The sequence below is a fragment of the Eimeria necatrix genome, genomic scaffold (assembly GCF_000499385.1).
Source record: "Eimeria necatrix Houghton genomic scaffold, Enh_scaff194, whole genome shotgun sequence".
In the NCBI taxonomy this organism is placed as follows: Eukaryota; Apicomplexa; class Conoidasida; order Eucoccidiorida; family Eimeriidae; genus Eimeria; species Eimeria necatrix.
The window spans coordinates 1-16,641 of record NW_013655096.1 but is presented as its reverse complement, the minus strand read 5'-3'; the positions used below and the strand labels follow the sequence as shown (position 1 = coordinate 16,641).

At 58.7% G+C, this 16,641-nt stretch overlaps 3 protein-coding genes across 3 annotated transcripts; 1 reads left to right on the top strand and 2 right to left on the bottom strand.

Moving 5' to 3' along the window:
* Positions 1 to 2,562: 2,562 nt before the first annotated feature.
* Positions 2,563 to 6,738, top strand: ENH_00025400 (hypothetical protein, conserved; the record flags this gene model as incomplete). Its single annotated transcript, XM_013584679.1, has 8 exons — positions 2,563 to 2,939; positions 3,177 to 3,312; positions 3,684 to 3,849; positions 4,246 to 4,401; positions 4,517 to 4,629; positions 5,210 to 5,328; positions 5,568 to 5,690; positions 6,429 to 6,738. The coding sequence occupies 8 exons, from the start codon at positions 2,563 to 2,565 to the stop codon at positions 6,736 to 6,738; spliced, it is 1,500 nt and encodes a 499-aa protein (XP_013440133.1).
* A 1,004-nt stretch (positions 6,739 to 7,742) lies between these two features.
* ENH_00025390 (hypothetical protein, conserved) lies at positions 7,743 to 12,704 on the bottom strand (the record flags this gene model as incomplete). Its single annotated transcript, XM_013584678.1, has 3 exons — positions 7,743 to 8,463; positions 8,811 to 11,323; positions 11,379 to 12,704. 3 exons carry the CDS (start codon positions 12,702 to 12,704, stop codon positions 7,743 to 7,745), a joined length of 4,560 nt encoding a protein of 1,519 aa, XP_013440132.1.
* Positions 12,705 to 14,740: 2,036 nt separating this feature from the next.
* On the bottom strand, positions 14,741 to 16,641 carry ENH_00025380 (hypothetical protein; the record flags this gene model as incomplete). Its single annotated transcript, XM_013584677.1, has 3 exons — positions 14,741 to 14,861; positions 15,130 to 15,343; positions 15,712 to 16,641. Coding segments are annotated over 3 exons (1,265 nt in total), but the record flags the coding sequence as incomplete, so codon positions are not given.

Genomic DNA, 16,641 nt, shown 5'->3' with positions numbered 1-16,641 from the left:
GGGGGGGGGGGGGGGGGGGAGGCGAGCAAGGAGAAGCAGCAGCAGCAGCAGCAGCAGCAGCAGCAGCAGCGCGCGGCCGAGGTTCCTCTTGAGGAGGCGCGGGCGCGGAGAGCTATTGCGCTGCTGCTGCTGCTGCTGCTGCTGCAGCAGCAGATGCCCGCGTCTTCGATGCCGCCAGGTGAATCCACAGGTCCCCGAGACCGTCGGGCAGCAGCAGCAACTACTGCGCCCTCCCAGCAGAAACGCGCGGCTGCTGCTGCTGCTGCTGCTGCTGCTGCTGCTCATGCAGCAGCAGCTGCAGCAACAGCCCCCGCAGCCGCTCCTGCACTGCACATCTTGTAGCGCACCGACGCCTTAGCGCTGGCGCCAGCAAAGCGCTGCGCAGCAGCAGCTGCTGCTGCACATGTCGCGCAGCAGCAGCAGTAGGCTCGCAGCAGCAGCAGCAGGTCACCAAGCGCCGCCGCCAGCAGCAGCAGCAGCAGCAGCAGCAGCAGGTGTTGTGTCTTAGTCGACGCCCCACGTAGTCGCTTTTTTCCCCTCTTCTTTAGTCAGCCGTGCTGGAGTGTACACTGCAGCAGCAGCAGCGCCACGCTGCTGCTGCTGCTGCTGCTGCCCGTGCTGCTCTTGCTGCAGCAGCAGCAGCAGCACTGCAGCAGCAGCAACTTTTTGTCAGGTCCCCAACCTTCAGTTTTGGCCTTCTTCTTAAACCACAGAGAACCAAAGAGCACCGTCACCAATACCCCTCAACGAGGGTTTAGGGTTTAGGGTTTAGGGTTTAGGGTTTTGGCTCTCCGTGTTTTCTTCGCTGTGAGTTTTCGCCTCGCTTCATTAAATTGCTTCCCATTTACTTTTTATTTTTATGATTTGCAATTAATTGCAATTATAAATATTCAATTCTTAAATTCCTTTTTATTTCCATCTTCATCTTTTTCAAAGTCAATTCTTCCTCGTTTTCCATTTTCTTTTCATTTTCTCTCTTTTTTTTATTTTTATTTATTTCTTTTATTTATTTTTATTTCTTTTTATTGTTTATTTCACCTTTTTTGTTATTTTAATTTCATTTTCTTCATTACTTTAGCAGCATTTGGCGGTGGTCAATTTTACAAGACAAAAAAATAAATCAAAATTAAATTCATTTCGGAATTAAATGAAAGTGAATTCGTTTCAAGAATTCATTCTCTGTAAGTCCCACAGAAGCAAACGAACAAACAAAGCTAATTGCTGCTGCTGCTGCTGCTGCTGCTGCAGCAGAGCTGCTGCTGGCGCTACTGCTACTGCTGGTGCTGCTGCTACTGCTGCTGCTACTGCTGCTACTGCTGCTGCTGCTGTTGCTGCTGCTACGAAAGGTTTCTTCTATGTCTGGAAATAAAGCAGCAGCAGCTGCTGCAGAAGCACGTGCAGCTGCTCTTGTTGATGCCGCTGCTTTTACTGCTGCTGCTGCTGCTGCTGCTGTTGCTGCTGCTGCCACCGCTACTGCTGCTGTTCTTGTTGCTGCGATTGTTCTTGTTGCTGCCGCTGCTCTTGCTGCTGCTGGTGGTGCTTATGCGGCTGGTTTTGCTGCTACTGGTGCTGCTACTGCAGCTGCTCTTGCTACTGTTGCTGCTGCTGCTGCTGCTGCTGCTGCTACTGCGGCTGCTCTTGCTGCTACTGCCACTGCTACGGCGGCTGCTCGTACTGCTGCTGCTACTACTGTGGCTGCTCTTGCTCATGCTGCTACTACTGCTTCGGTTGCTTCTGCTGCTGAAGCTACAAGGCCTGCTTTGACCCGTTGTCTGCTGCTGCTGCTGCTGCAGCAGCTGCTGCTGCTGTGTTGCCTCTGCACGAGCCGGAGGGACCGCCAGCTGAGTCCAGCTCTTTTGGCAGCAGCGCCTCAACCCAACTTCTAAAGCTGCTGCTGCATGCTGCAGCACGAGCTGCAGCAGCAGCAGCAGCAGCAGCTGCTGCTGCTGCTGACCAGACCCAGGCGGCCCATGGGGCCCCCCAGGATAGGGCTCGTTGCTGCTGAGCAATGTTTAGTTCTCCAAAGAAAAAAACAAAACAAATTAATAATAAATGTTAATTCATAAGGATGAAATGTATCCTGTGCTGCTGGAATAGCACTTGCGTGCTGCAGCAACGCCCTGCTGCTGCTGCTGCTGCTGCAGCTGCTGCTGCCGCTGCAGCCCTTTGAAACTAATACAAAAGCCCGTTAGTGGACGATCTAGCAGTTAAAGCAGACACTGAGCGCGTACACTGTTGCTGCTGCTGCTGCTGCCGCTGCAGCGGCGTCTCTGGCAGCAGCAACAGCTGCGGCAGCAGCAGCAGCAGCAGACAACGGGTCAAAGCAGGCCTTGTAGCTTCATAAGAGCAGCAGCCGCCGCAGCAGCAGGCACAGCCACAGGAGCCACAACAGCAATAGCAGCAGGAAAAGCGACACAGCAGCAGCAGCAGCCGCAGAGGCGGCAGCGCTGCAAAAGCAGCAGCAGGAAAGGCTGCAGCAGCATCAGCAGGAAAGCCAGCAGCGGCAGCAGGAACCGCAGCAGCAGCAGCAGCAGCAGCAGCGTCCTCTAAAGCTGACGCGGGATGGAGGCGCCGCTGCACGAGGCCCACGCGGCCCCCCAGGAACAGCAGCTGCAGCAGGAGGCTGCGCATGGGCAGCAGCAGCAGCAGCAACAGCAGCAGCAGCAGCAGCAGCAGTTGCGGCTGGAGAGCGATTTAGAAGGCGGGGGCCATGCCGAAGGCCACGTGCCGCTGCTGAGCTCTCGGCCGCAGCAGCAGCAGCCGACTTTGCTGCAGCAACGGCAGCGGCAGCATCATCGGCACAACCGCGCAGCAGCAGCAGCAGCAGCAACAGCAGCAGCAGGAAGCTACTGGCTGCAGCTCAGGGTTTGGTGCACCCTTACAATGCATGCAGTGAATATCTTTCTGCACTCCCTCAACGCCCTGCTGCTCTTCAGGACGTAGGCTGCTGCTGCCGCTCTTGCTGCTGCTGCTGCTGTTGCTGCTGTTGCTGTTGTTGCTGCTGCTGCTGTTGGTACTGCTGCTGTGCTGCTGGTGCTGCTCGGCTGCTTTTCCGGCTGCCGCTGGTGCTTTTGCTTGCTGCTGCAGGCGCATTCGGTGGCTGCTTCTCGCGCTCACGCTGCTGCTGCTGCTGCTGTTCCCGCTGCTGCTGCTGCTGCTGCTGCTGCTGCTTGCAGGGGCGTCGTGGGGACTTCTCTTTTAGTCTTGTCTCTTCAGTCTCTTTCTTCTTTTCATCTTTCCATAATTTACCTCGCAGACCGGCAGCCCCTTAAGGCAGCAGCAGCGCTTCTCGGGCTCAGCCTCTTCCTGGAGGTCTGCTGCTGCTGCTGCTGCTGCTGCTGCTGCTGCTGCTGCTGTTGCTGCTGCTGCTGTTGCTGCTGGGTTTTCTGTTGCCGCTTCTGTCCGCGGGCGCAGGGCTGCTTTGTCTCATGCTGCTGCTGCTGGCGCTGCTGCTGCTGGTGCTGCTTCTGTCCGCGGGCGTAGAGCTGCTGCGTTTTGTGCTGCTGCTGCTGCTGGGCGTTCTGCTGCTGCTGCCGCCGCCGCTGTGTCCGGCACTGGTTCTGCTGCGTTTAGTTGGCAGTGGAACTGCGGCTGCTGCTGTTGCTGCTGCTGCTGCTGCTGCTGCTGCTGCTGTGTGCGGCGGCGGAAGGCGGTGCTTGCTGCGTGCGCATGCGTGCGTGCAGACAAAGGCGTTTGCTGCTGAGAGCAGCAGCAGCAGCAGCAGCAGCAGCAGCAGCGCCAGTCGCCTCGAAGAGATTGAGGCTGTGTCTTTGCCTCTGACTCATCTCCCGCTGCTGCACGTCTACACGAATATGCTGCTGTTTGGAAACGGCACCCACTTCATACACGGTCCTGCTGCTGCTGCTGCACTCATTTGCTGCTGCTGCTGCTGCTGCACTCATTTGCTGCTGCTGCTGCTGCTGCTGCTGGTACTGGTGTTCTTGCGTCTGTTACTGGGTTCACGCTAGCTATGGTGCTGCTGCGGGTTGCTACTGCTGCCGCTGCTGCTGGGTCTTGACTGCGTCTGAACTGTTGCTGCTGCTGCTGCTGTTGCTGCTGCTGCTGCAGAGGATGGGGGCACGGATCTGCGCAGCGCAGCAGATGCTTTTTCGCTGCTGACTGACAGCAGCAGCCGCCGCAGCAGCTGGCGCGGCGCTGCTGTGGAGAGGCTGCTGCTGCTGAGCTGCTGCTGCTGCTTCTGCTGCTGCTGCTGCACTGTTGCTGTGCTCGTGGCCAAACGAACAGTCCTCAGGGGCCTGCAGGCAGCAGGAAGCCTCAAGAGTCTTATCTTCCAGCACCCCAAGGCAGCAGCCTTTTGCGGTAAGCCAGCAGCAGCAGCAGCAGCAGCAGCAACGGCAGCAGCAGCAGCAGCAACGGCAGCAGCAGCAGCAGCACACGTTCGTGTGCGCGCGGGCCAATCCACTCAACCGCCGCCTTTGCCGCTGCGACCGCCGCCGCTGCGCTGCTGCTGCTGCTGCTGCTGCTGCTGCTGCTGCTGCTGCTGCTGCTGCTGCAGGGCTGCTGCTGCTGTTTCACTCCGTGGACTTGTGCCTCCGCATGCTTTCTTTGGGCCTGATCAGCGACAGCATTTTTGCCCCTTATAATTTCCTTGCTGTTTTCTTTTTGCAAGTAAGAGCTTTTTGTCTTTTCTCTTTTTGTTCTTTTTCCTTTTTGTGCCTTCTGCTGCTGCTGCAGCTGCTGCTGCTGCAGCAGCTGCTGCTTCCTGCTGCTCATTCTATCACCTTTTGTCTTTCTTGTCTCGTTCGTTTCTTTGCTTCCTCTCTATTCGTCCCTTTTGTCTGCTGCTGCCTCCTTTGTCTTATTTTTTCATGCTTGTGCTGCTGCTGCAGCCGCTATTGCTGCTGCAGTCACTTTTGCTGCTGCAGCATCTGTTGCTGCTGCTGCTGCTGCGTTTTTGTGGCTCCTGATTCTGCGTTTCCCTGCCCTCTCCTTACATCACCAGCCTCGTCCAGCTGCTGCTGCTGCCGCTGCTGCTGTTGCTGCAGTTGCTGCAGTTGTCGTTTCCTTTGCTGTTTTTCCTTCTGCTGCGCCTTTTGCTGCTGTTACTGTTTTTGCTGCTGCTGTTATTGTGGTTGCTTGTGTTTTGCTGTTGGTGGCAGTGGCACTGCTGCTTCAGTCTAGCTGCTGCTGCAGCTCTATTTAATGCTGCTGCTGCTGCTGCTGCTGCTGCTGCTGCTGCTACCTGCAGACTCTCTACGTGATTGTCTTTTTAAGTGTCTCCTTGAGCTTCCTTCCTTCTTTCCTCAAGGGGCTTTTTGCTGCTGCTGTTTCTCCCCTCCCTGTCCTCTTGGCCTCAGACGAAACTATGTAAGCAGCAGCAACAGCAGCAGCACAGCAGCAGCAGCAGCAGCAGCAGCAGCAGCAGCAGCAGCAGCAGCTCGCCTCAGCTACAGGCGTCCGTTTCCTTTTGTACTGGCGTTGCTGCTTTTCCCCTCTGCTACTGTAGCCCCTCCTCATTTATTATTTTATTATTTATTATTTATTTATTATTATTTTAATTTTATTTTTTTATTCATTTGTTTGTTTGTGCTGCTGCTCCTCCCCAGGTCCCGGCGTCGCCGCGCTGCTTCTGTTTTGCTGCTGCTGCGCTTCTTCGAGTTCTTTTTCATTTTCTTTTTGGGAGCCATTGCTTTCGACTCAGAAGCAGACGCCAGCCTCAGCACTGCTACGTAAGGCTCCCCTGGCTAGCCAGGTAGCTAGCTAGTTAGCTAGCTAGCTGTTAGCTAGCTCGCTGGCTGGCTAGTAGCTAGCTAGCTGCCTAGCCGACTAGCTGGCTACCTAACTACCTAACTAGCTACCTAGTTAGCTAGCTACCAAGCTAGCTACCTAGCTAGCTACTTAGATGGCTGCCTAGCTAGCTGACTAGCTAGCTACCTCACTAGCTAGCTAGCTAGCTAGGTATCTAGCTAGGTAGCTGGGCTTGGTCAGCTGAAGTGGCCTGGCTAGCTAAGCAGCTGTGGCTAGCTAGCTGGCTAGCTGGCTAAGGCGGGCTAGCTGGCTAAGGCTGGCTATCTGGCTGAGGCTGGCTAGCTGGCTAAGGCTGGCTAGCTGGCTGAGGCTGGCTAGCTAGCTAAGGGTGGCTAGCTGGCTGGCTACACCACCAGCGATGTAGCAGGCTACCTAGCTAGTCAGCTAGCTAGCTAGCTAGCTATCTAGCTAGCTAGCTAGCAAGACAGTTTACCAACTAGTTACCTCTATAGCTAGCTAGCTAGCCAAGTCTTTGACGGCTGTTCCCTGGTTTGTGTTTTTATCTGCGCATGTCGCTGAATTAGCTGCTGCTGCTGCTGTTGCTGCTGCTGCTAGCGGTTTCCCCTCATTGCGCATCTGCCAGCTTTCTTCCCGTTGCTGCCTTTCTTCGTGGCTGACTCATTTGCTGCACGCATCTGCTGCTGCTGTTGCTGCTGCAGGAATGTCGGGCTTACGCTGCTGCTGCTGAACGTTCTGGTGCTGCCGCTGGTGCTGCTGCTGCAGCGGCACTATACTGGGCTCGTGTCAGCGTGGCAGCAGCAGCAGCAGCAGCGCAGCCGCCGCGCCCACATCGGGATACGTTTGCTGCAGCTGCAGCAAGCGAGAAGCAGCAGCAACAGGAACAGCAGCAACGTGAGTGGCGCCGTTGAAGGGCAGCGCAGCAGCAGCACTAACGGGGCAGCAGCATCAGCAGCAACAGAACGTGCTGCTGCTGCTGATGCTGCTGCCGCCGTACCCATTCCATCATAGATGGTAGGCGTGTCTGCGCGATCTGGCAGCAGCTGGCAGCAGCAGCAGCAGCAGCTGCAGCAGCAACTGAGGAATCAGAAACTGTTAGTCAAGAAAGAGCAGCAAAAGCAGCATCTGCAATGCTGCAGCAGCTGCAATACTGCAGCAGTTGCAACACTGCTGCAGCAGCTGCAGCAGCAGCTGGTGCTGCTGCTGCTGCGTCCTGACAGGAAGCACCATCTTTTTCAAGAGCTTTTGTTCTTCTTTTTCCTTCTAGTCTTTCTCTTCGATTGTTGCATTTTCTTTTCCGCTCGCAAAAAGTAGCTAGCTAGCTTTAGCCAGCTAGCTAATGTAGGTAGCTAGCTAGCTTCGGCCAGCTAGCTAAAGTAGATAACTAACTTTACCAACTGAAGCAGCCAGCTGTCTTTAGCTAGCTAGCTGAGTAGCCAGCTAGCTCCAGCCAGCCACTTCAGCTAGCTAGCTGTCCTTAGCTAGCTAGCTGAAGTAGGCAGCACCCTGAGCTAGCTAGCTCCACACCTTGAGGCGCATGCGGCTAGCTAGCCGTGGCAAGCACTCCAAACTGCAGCAGCCACCTAGCTGGACACAGCTAGCCATCCCTGTAGGGGCAGCTAGCTAGCCAGCTAGGAGGCAGCTAGCTAGACAGCTAGCTGGACAACTAGATTGGCAGCTAGGTAGACAGCTAGGAGACAGCTAGCTAGACAGCCACGAGACAGAGAGCTGGACAGCTAGCTAGACAGCTAGCTGGACAGCTAGCTAGAGAGCTAAGAAGTAGCCAGCTTGTTAGCTAGCTAGCCACCTGAGAAACAGCTAGCTACCGTTCTTTTACTGTTTTACAAAACGCGCATTTACGCATGAAATAGTTCGCTGCCTCTGCTGCCTAACAGATGCAGCTGCGGCAACGGCAGCTACCGCAGCAAATGCAGCCGCGGCAGCTGTAAAAGCGGCAGCAGCTGCAGCAGCAGCTGCAGCAGAAGCTCCTGCCTCTGCTGCAGCAACGGCAGCAGCTAGCGCTTCTTCCGTTTGGGTGGGGGAAGTCGCCTGTGCCACTGCTGCGCCCCCGGGGTCCAGGTAAGTGTGGGGCCCCATTGCTGCTGCTGCTGCTGCTGTTGCTGCTGCTGCTGCTGCTGCTGCTGTTGCTGCTGCTGCAGCAGCTGTAACGGAATGTTGCAGTGTTCGGGCCCGTCTGCTGCTGCGTCAGAAGACTCGGCAGCAGGCGGAACCCTTACAACTCGCTTTCTCGTCGCTGCAGCAGCAGCAGCGGCTGCAGCAGCAGCTGCTGCTCCTCTGCTGCCTCCAGCCTGCCACACCCACTGAGCCACAGCATCTGCAGCAGCAAGCCGCCGTTTAGCAGCAGAAGCAGCACACCAAGATGCAATGAGGCGAGAAGAGGTCTCTTCCGGTCTCCGCAATGTGACTGCATTGCTGCTGCTGCTGGGGCTGCTGCTGCTGCTGCTGCTGCTGCTGCTGCTGCTGCTGCGGCGCCGGTGGCCCCTGAGAGCAGCGGCTTTGCGAAGCCCGCAGCACGGAAGGCTTGCCTCCGGTTCGCTCTCATTGCTGCTGCTGCTGTCGCTGCCGCTGCTGCTCTCGCTGCTGCTCTCGCTGCTGCTGCTGCTGCTGCTGCTGCTGCAGCGCAGCAGCAGCGGCCGCGGGCGGCTGCAGCAAGTCCTCTCCACGCGGCGAACTAAAGTTGTCCATGGAGACAAAAGAGACTCCGCGCTCTCTGGGCTGCAGCAAAGACACAGCCACTTGACGCCCCCGCAGCTATTTAGCTAGCTAGCTAGCTACCCAGCTAGCTAGCTAGCTAGCTAGCTGGCTAGCTGCAAACCTCTCTAGCTCGCTATTTATCCAGTCGGCTCATTGCCCACCTACCGAGCTGGCGAGCTAGCTAGCTAGCTACGGGCCCAGCTAGCTAGCTGGAGAAAGCTGGCTACCCAACTATCGAGCTAGCTAGCTACATGCCTAGTTAGCTAGCTAGCCAGCCAGCTAGTCAGCTAGCGAGCTACATGCCTAGCTTGCCATCTAGCTAGCTAGCTAGCCAGCTAGCTAGCTAGCTGCTAGGCATCGGGGCTCACCAGTAGACGAAAAGGCCCTTGTGAGTCCTCAAGCCCTCCAGAGACCCGCGCAGCATGCTGCTGCGGCGCCTTGGTTGCTGCTCCTGTCCGTCGTGCTGCTGCTGCTGCCACTTCTGCTGCTGCTGCTGCTGCTGCCGCGTGGTTGCTGCTGAGACGCTGCTGCCGACGCTGCTGCCGACGCTGCTGATGCTGCTGCTGGAGTGGTAGCCGTTGGTCGTTGCTGCTGCGGCAGCCTCCGCTGCAGCAGCGCCCGCAGCAGCAGCCAGCGAAGCATGCTGCTCCGTTGCTGCTGCTTTTGGACTGGTAGTGGCAGCAGCAGTAGCAGCAGCAGCAGCGTCTTCTTCTGCTGCTTCTGCTGCTGCTGCTGCTTCTGCTGCTGCAGCGCCCCTGCAGCAGAAAGGCGGCGCCAGGCCCCAGGCCTGGTGGGCCCCCTTGAGCTGCTGCCGGTGCTGCAGCACTGCAGCGTGGCGCTTGCTGCTGATCTGCTGCAGCAGCGCAGCAAAGTAAGCAGCAGCAAGACGCGGCGGCAGCAGCAGCTCCGTACTCAGCTGCTGCACTTGTGCATAAACAGCAGCATCACTAGCATCTAAAGACCACAGCAAACGGTCCTGCAGCCGCCAGCCGCTGCTGGGGTCGTTTGCTGTCACCTCCAGCACGCACTGCAGCTGCTGCTGCTGCTGTTGCTCGTGTTCCTGCTGCTGCTGCTGCTCGTGTTGCTGCGAGTGCTGCTGCTGCTCGTGTTGCTGCTCGTGCGAGTGCTGCTGCTGTTGGTGGTGCTGCTGCTCCCGTTGCTCGTGTTGCGGCTGCTGCTCGTGCTGCTGCTGTTGTTGTTGCTGCTGCTGCTGCTGCTGCGCGTCATCCCTCTTGTCGGTGGTTGCAGGCGCTGTGGCATTTGCTGCCGCAGCACCTAAATCGTGAGCACTACTGGAGCAGCAATTGTTGCTGCTGCTGCTGCTGCTGTTGCTGCTGCTGTTGCTGCTGCTGTGGCTCCTGCCGGTGTTGCTGCTGTTGCTGTTGCTGTTCATGCTGCTGCTGCTGTCGCTGCTGCCAATCTGTGCTGTATAACGCGAGTCTTCACACGCTGCTGCTGCGACGTGCTGCTGCTGCTGCTGCTGCGGCTGTGTTCGCTGTCCGTCGAGCCGCTGCTGCTTCTCAGCCTGCTGCAGCAGCTGCAGCAGCAGCGTGAAATCTGCCTCCCGCTCTTGTGCTGCAGCTAGCTGCTGCCGCAGGCTCGAGAGCAGCATCTGCAGCACGTCCACAGTGCAGCAACCAACAGAATCCTCTGCTGCTGCTGCTGCTGCAGCAGCGTTTCTTCGGTTGCAGCTGCTGTTGTTGCTGCTGCAGGCTGTCAAGCGACTTGGGGCACGCGCACTCTGCACTGACTGTTGCTGCTGCTGCTGCTGCTGCTGCTTCTGCTCAGCTAGCTGCACAGACAACGGGATGTTGTGGTCAGCTAGCCAGCTAGCTGCCAGGCCCTCCAGTGCGACACCAGAGTCGCAGATGTCCCACACGACGTCTTCTGCTGCTGGCAGCAAGCTGCTGCTGCTACTGCTGCTGCCGCTGCGGCTGCTTCTGCTGCTTCCGCCCGCAGCAGCAGCTCCTTCTGCTTCAAACGAAGCAACAGCAGCAGCAGCAGCAGCACTGGCTGCTGCTGCTGCTGTTGCTGCTGCGGCCTTTGACCGTCCCTGAGTTGTTTCGCTGCGCTGCGGCGCCTTCGGAGGGCTCACATCCGTAGCAGCAGCAGCAGCAGCAGCTGGCGTTGCTGCTGCTGCTGCCGCCGGTGCTGTTTCCAGGTGCCGCTGCAGCGCAGCAGCTGCTGCTGCGCCACAAGCAGCATGCAGGTCTAAACGCAGCACACAAATGCGGCGGTGCTGCGGCAGCAAATGAACTGCAGCAGGCAGCAGCAGGGGGTCCTCGAGGGCTCTCCAGTCCTTTGCTGCTGGCTGCTGCTGAAGCCGCTGCTGCTGCTGCTGCTGCTTCCACCGCAGCAGCCGCCGCTGCTGCTGCTGCTGCGTCCGCTGCGACAGCAGCCTAAACCTAGGCCTTGGCCGTGCTCGCTGCCTTCGCAGCTGCAGCAGCAGCGGCAGCTGCTGCGGGGGCCCCTGCAGCCAGCCCGCAGCAGGGGGCCCCTGCTGCAGCGGGACTGGCACAACAACTGGCTCAGGCAGCGACACGCCATCGTTTGCTGCTGCTACTGCTGTGTCTGCTGCTGCTGCTGCTGCTGCTGCTGCACTAAACATCGACGCGCCCGCAAGGCCATCCGAAAGTCCTAAAGGCGGGCTCTCGCACTCTGCTGCTGCTGCTGCTGCTGCTGCTGCAGACTCCGCGCATGCGGCAGAGGGCTGCTTCGCCGTTTGCTCCTCCTGCAGCAGCTGCTGCAGCAGCTGCTCTTGCTGCTGCAGCAACAGAGACAGCCTGTGCTGCTTCTCAGCAGCAGGAAAGGTGTAGCGCAGCAGCTGCAGCAGCGCCGGGACCCCCGGCAGGTCATCAGGGGCAGCAAATAGCTGTGAGACCTGTGCTGCTGCTAAATCCGGTGATGCTGCTGGTGCCAGTCAACGGCGTGAGGACACAGATATCGGGGGGCCTGAGGGTCTGCGGCAGCTTATTAGCTGCTGCTGCTGCTGCTGCAGTAGTAGCAGCAGCAGCAGCTGCTGCTGCTGCTGCATCCTCCGTCGACAAAAAAGAGGCCCCAGGGACCCACCCCAAGATCGTCTGCCCCAGGGAGCGGAGCGACAGCAACTGCTGTTGCTGCTGCTGCAGCTGCTGCAGCTGCTGCTGAAGCTGCTGCTGAAGCTGCTGCTGCAGCTGCTGCTCTTCCAGCTTGTTCGTCACGTTCCTCTGCGGCAGCAGCAGCCACATCTGTTGCTGCTGCTGCTGCTGCTGGCTCTGCACTGCAGCAACAGCCAAGTCAATCTCCTCCAGCAGCTGCTGCAGCTGCTGGGCCTTTGACGGCGGCAGCGGTGGGCAGGAACTGCCCGCTGCTGCTGAACCCCCTGCTGCTGCTGCTGCTGCTGCTGCGCGTGCTGCAGCAACTGCTGCTGCACCCGCAATAGTCTCGAGAGCATGCCGCGCATCCGCAACAGCTGCTGCTGCTACTCCGTAGTTCGGCAGCCACTGCGGCTTGAACTGGCCTGCTGCTGCTGCTGCTGCTGCTGGGTTTAGCCCTGCTACTGCTGCTGCTGCTGCTGCGGGGGGTATTGCTGCTGCGGGGGAAACTGCTGCTGCTGCAGCTCCGGGGAGTATTGCTGCTGCTGCTGCTGGATCTGCTGCAGCAACATGCGCAAATGCTGCTTCCGGCCCCTGAGAAGCAGAAACTGGCCGTAAAGAGCTGGAAGCACTTTGCTGCTGCTGCTGCTGCTGCTGCTGCTGATCCCGCGGGCTGCTGTGCATAGTGCGTACCGGGGCAGCAGCCTGCTGCCCAGCCGGAGACTTTGCTGCTGCTGCTGCTGCTGCTGGTGCTGCCGCTAACGAGGATGCAGCAGCACCTCCTGCTGAGCCTTCGTAGGGGCGCTGCTGCAGCTGACTCCGTCTCCGTTGCTGCTGCTGCTGCTGCTGCCGCTGCTGCAGAGGCGAGTGCTGCAGCTGCTGGTCCTGCAGCTCCAAAGGCCTTTGAGGCTGCGGCGGTATCTGCTGCTGCTGCTGCTGCTGCCCATGCTGCGAGTAATGAGTGTGAGCGGGGATATGCTGCATGTAGGGCTGTTGCTGCAAGTGCTGCAGTGGCTGTTGCTGCAGCGGCTGCTGCTGCAGTGGCGGCTGCTGCAGCGGCTGCTGCTGCAACGGCTGCTGCTGCAGCGGTTGCTGCTGCAGTAGCTGCTGGTGCAGATGTGGCTGCTGCGGTTGTGGCTGCTCCAGCAGCAGCCGCTGCTGGTGCTGCTGAATCCGTTGGTCCTGCATGTCGCCGCCTTTGCTGCAGCGCCGCAGCAGCACCCTCTTTGCTGCTGCTGCCTCCACCGCTGCTGCTAGAGTTGCTGTTGCTGCTTCATTGGGTTGACTGGGGAAAGCCTAAAAAGGACAAAGAGTCAGCAGCGAAGACGGCAGCTGCAGCAGCAGCAGCGGCGAAGAGTTCGCCTGCTGCTGCCTGCAGCTCTTTTTGCCCGGTGCTGCTAGCGACGGTGAGATGGCGCCTGCTGCTGCTGCTGCTGCTGCTGCTGCTGCGGTTCTTTTTGATGCTACTGCTGCTGCTGCCTTAGTTCTGTGCTTGTACGCCTAGAGAGAAGGCTGAGACCGGTGGGGCCGTCGGCCCTGGCTGCTGCTGCTGCTGCTGCTGCCAGTGTCCCTGCTGCTGTTGCTGTTTCTGTTGCCCTCTGCGCTCCTGCTGCTGCTGCCAAGGCCAGAGAATGGCCTTAAATCCCGCTGCTGTAAGTGCTGCCTTCAGTCTACGGGCGCATGCAGCAGAGCAGAGCATTTGCCGCTGCTGCTGCTGTTGTTGCTGCTCCGTGTAGGGAGCCTCGCTTCGCTGTTGCTGCTGCTTGCAGCTGCAAGCAGCAAAAAGCTTAACTAGAAAAAAAGGATGAGATTTGTTTATTCAATTGTTCATATCCTAGGGCCGTAGCAGCAGTAGCAGCAGCCCCGTCAGCAGCAAGCCCTACGCCGTGAGGCAGCAAGGACCTCTGCGCAAAGTTGCAGCAGCCGCAGCAGCAGCAGCAGCAACAGCCACCGCGAGACTGCTGCCTCTGGAGGCCCCGCTTTCTATTTCTCATTATTATTACAATTATTATTATTTTTCCAATTCATTTTGTCTTTAAGCAATTAGCAGCAGCAACCTCGAGTATACCCGCCGCAGCGCCCCTGCAGCTGTCGGCATAGGAATGGCACTGGCAGATACCTACCGCAACTCCAGGAACTTTAGATTTTATTTTAATTTGTTCAGATTTATTCTAAATGATTTAACTTAGTTCTATTATCTTAGTTGATCCATGGGCAGCTAGCGCCACAGCCACCCTAGCTCGAGCCGACCCTTCCCGCTGCAGGCAGCAGACTCGGGCTTTTCTAGCTAGCTGCAGCTAGCCACAGCAGCTAGCTGCAGGTGACTGGAGCTAGCAGCTAGCTAGCTGCATGAACAAGGGGCCAGTGGCAGCCCAACCACAAAGGCAGATCTACTTTTAAAGACAGCATCTAAAAGCAGCAATTAGAGGCAGGTCTTTCTGGCTTTTAGAATTGCTGCTCCATTGTTGAGCAAAAGCAGCAGCAGAAGCTGCCTCTGTGGGCACAAGAAGCGGCGACTTCTGCAGCAGCAGCGCAAACGGTGCGCTGCAGCAGCACTCGAGCGCCGCTGCAGCAGAGCTGCTGCACTGCAGCTGCTGCAGTGCAGCAGCAGCAGCTGTGTGTGCCTGTGGGGTCGTCCGGCATTGGGTGTTTGCGTATGTTGGATTTCTTTTTGTGTCTTCCAGGGAGCAGCAGCTTACTGGCTTTGCTGCAGCTCGTTTTGCTGCTGCAACATTTGCTGCTGCTCTCCAGCTCTAGACGCTGCTTTCTTCCCATTTAATTCAAAAGAGAAGAAATAAGGCAGCAGCTGCTGCTGCTTTCGCGCTGCTGCTGTCTGAGGCAGCAGAAGTGCAGAGCAGCAGCAGCTTACTGCCTCTTTTCATCCGCACTTGTGGTGTATAGACAGCTGCATCGGCTGTAACGGCAGCTGCAGCACTGCAGCTGCTGCAGCTGCTGCTGCTGCAGCAGCAGCTGCAGCACTGCAGCTCTCTCCTGTTTAAACCTTCCTGGTTTGCTGCTGCTGCCCGCTTCTGTCAGTTATCATGTTTTTAAAAAGTGCCAAAGCTGCATCAGCTGCTGCAGCAAAGCCTTTCTGGCAGCAGCTAGAGAGTGAAGACACGCAGCAGCAGATAGTCAGACAGCAGCAGCACCCGCAGCTAGCTACAGCTAGCCACGGACTAGTTAGCTTAGGTGGCTAGCTGGCTGCAGGGCGCCACTCTCGCTACCTAGCGACGCTGCTGCTGCTGCTGCTGCTGCTGCTGCTGCTGCTGCTCACGACCATTTGCTGCGGGGCTACTGTTGCTGCTAAAGTACCACGCTGCTGCTGCTACTTTCGCTACTATAAGCCTGAAGCAGCCGCAGCAAGACAGTGCATCAGCTGCAAAGTGCAACGGCAGAAAAGCGCAGCAGCTGCGAACCGCAGCAGCAGCAAACGCAGCAGCAGCAAACGGAACATCAGCTGCTAATTCAAACAATGGAGTGTTCGCGCAGCTCGCCCCCAAAATCTTCAAGAACCGGCAGCTGCAGCGAGCAGCGGCGCTGCTGCTGCTGCTGCTGCTGCAGCAGCAGCAAGAAACACAGCCCTACGCCACAACGGTGCAACAGAACCGCCCACAAAGCAGAGCTGTGTGCAGCAGCAGCAGCCACAGCTGCCGCTGTTGCAGCACCGCTGCTGCTGTCGCTGCTGCTGCTGTCGCTGCTGCAGCTGCTGTCAACAACAGCAGCCGGCGCCCCAGCTGCAGCAGCTGCATCTTTCGCCGCAGCACAGCCGCAGCTGCTGCTGCTGCTGCACCTGTCGCTGCAGGGCAGCTGCTGCGGGTGCAGCCGCGCTGCAGCACAGCCGCAGCAGCAGCTCCTGCCGCTGCTGCTGTTCCAGCTTCTGCGGCTATCACTTGGGCAGCTGCAGCGTGCATAACAGCTGCTGCGGATGCGAAAGCTCCCGCTGCTGCTGTAGCAGCTGCTACTGCTACAGCAGCCACTACTGAGCTGCTGCTGTTGCGGCTGCTGCTGCTGCATCTGCTGCTGCTGCATCTGCTGCTGTTGCAGCTGCCGCAGAAGATGCAGCATGCTCCACTACTGCGGCCGCTTTCCAGGGATATTTGACTACAGAAGAAGAGCAGCAGCAAAGCTAGGTTAGGTCAGCAGCAGCAGCAACGACAGCAGCAGCAGCAGCAGGGCTACCCTGGCTCTCCCCTACTCCTGGCGAGTTCCGCAGAGACTCTAACGAAAGCAGACTGCAGCAAATCAGCAAAGGAGTTCCTCATGCTGCTACAGTCTGCTGCAACTGCGTGCGCTACTGCTGCTGCTCCCGCATCCTCGTGCTGCTGCTGCTGCTGCTGCTGCTTCAGCAGCCGCCTGTGCTGCAGCTGCTGCACGCGCTGCAGCAGCTGCAGCACTCGCCGTTTCGCCGCTTCGGGTGTGTACGCAGCTACATTAGGCGGGGCACTGAGGGGCCTCGATGAGAACCCCTGAGGCACTAAATGCTGCAGCAGCTCAAAAGCGTGCTCCTGCTGCTGCTGCTGCTGCTGCTGCTTCCTGCTGCTGCTACGGCGGGAGCTCCCACGGGGCGAGGTCTTCGTCTCTGCAGCAAAACGCACTCTGTGCTTTTCTTTGGCTTCCGCGGGTTCAGCCTGCGGCCGCTGCTGCTGTTGCTGCTGTTGTTCCTGCTTCTGTTGCTGCTGCTGCTGCTGCTGCTGCTGCTGCTGCTGCTGCTGCAGCTCTCCCGAAGGCGCTTCCGCAGCAGCGTCGCTGCCGAAGAGCTGCTGGAGGGCGTGCAGCTCCTTTTGCACGTCCACCTCGTCCGGCGCTGCAGCAGCAGCAGCAGCAGCAGCAGCAGCAGTGTTGGCCGCGCGTTGCGTTGGTGGAGGCGCGGCGTTGCTGCTGCGTCTGGGCGGCTTGTCCGTGTGCGCCTCGTCGGCGCTGCTGCTGCTGCTGGTGGTGCTGCTGCTGCTGTCCGCGCCGCTGCCGCTGGAGTCGGCGCCGGAGGGCTGGCTGCTGCTGTCGCTGTCGCTTCTGCTGCTGCTGCTGCTGCTGGGGCTGCGGCTGCTGCTGCTGGCGGCGGGTGCGCGGCGGAGGGGCGGGCGGTCGCGGGGGCGCTTGCGGGGGGGCGGGCTGCGGCGCTGCTGCT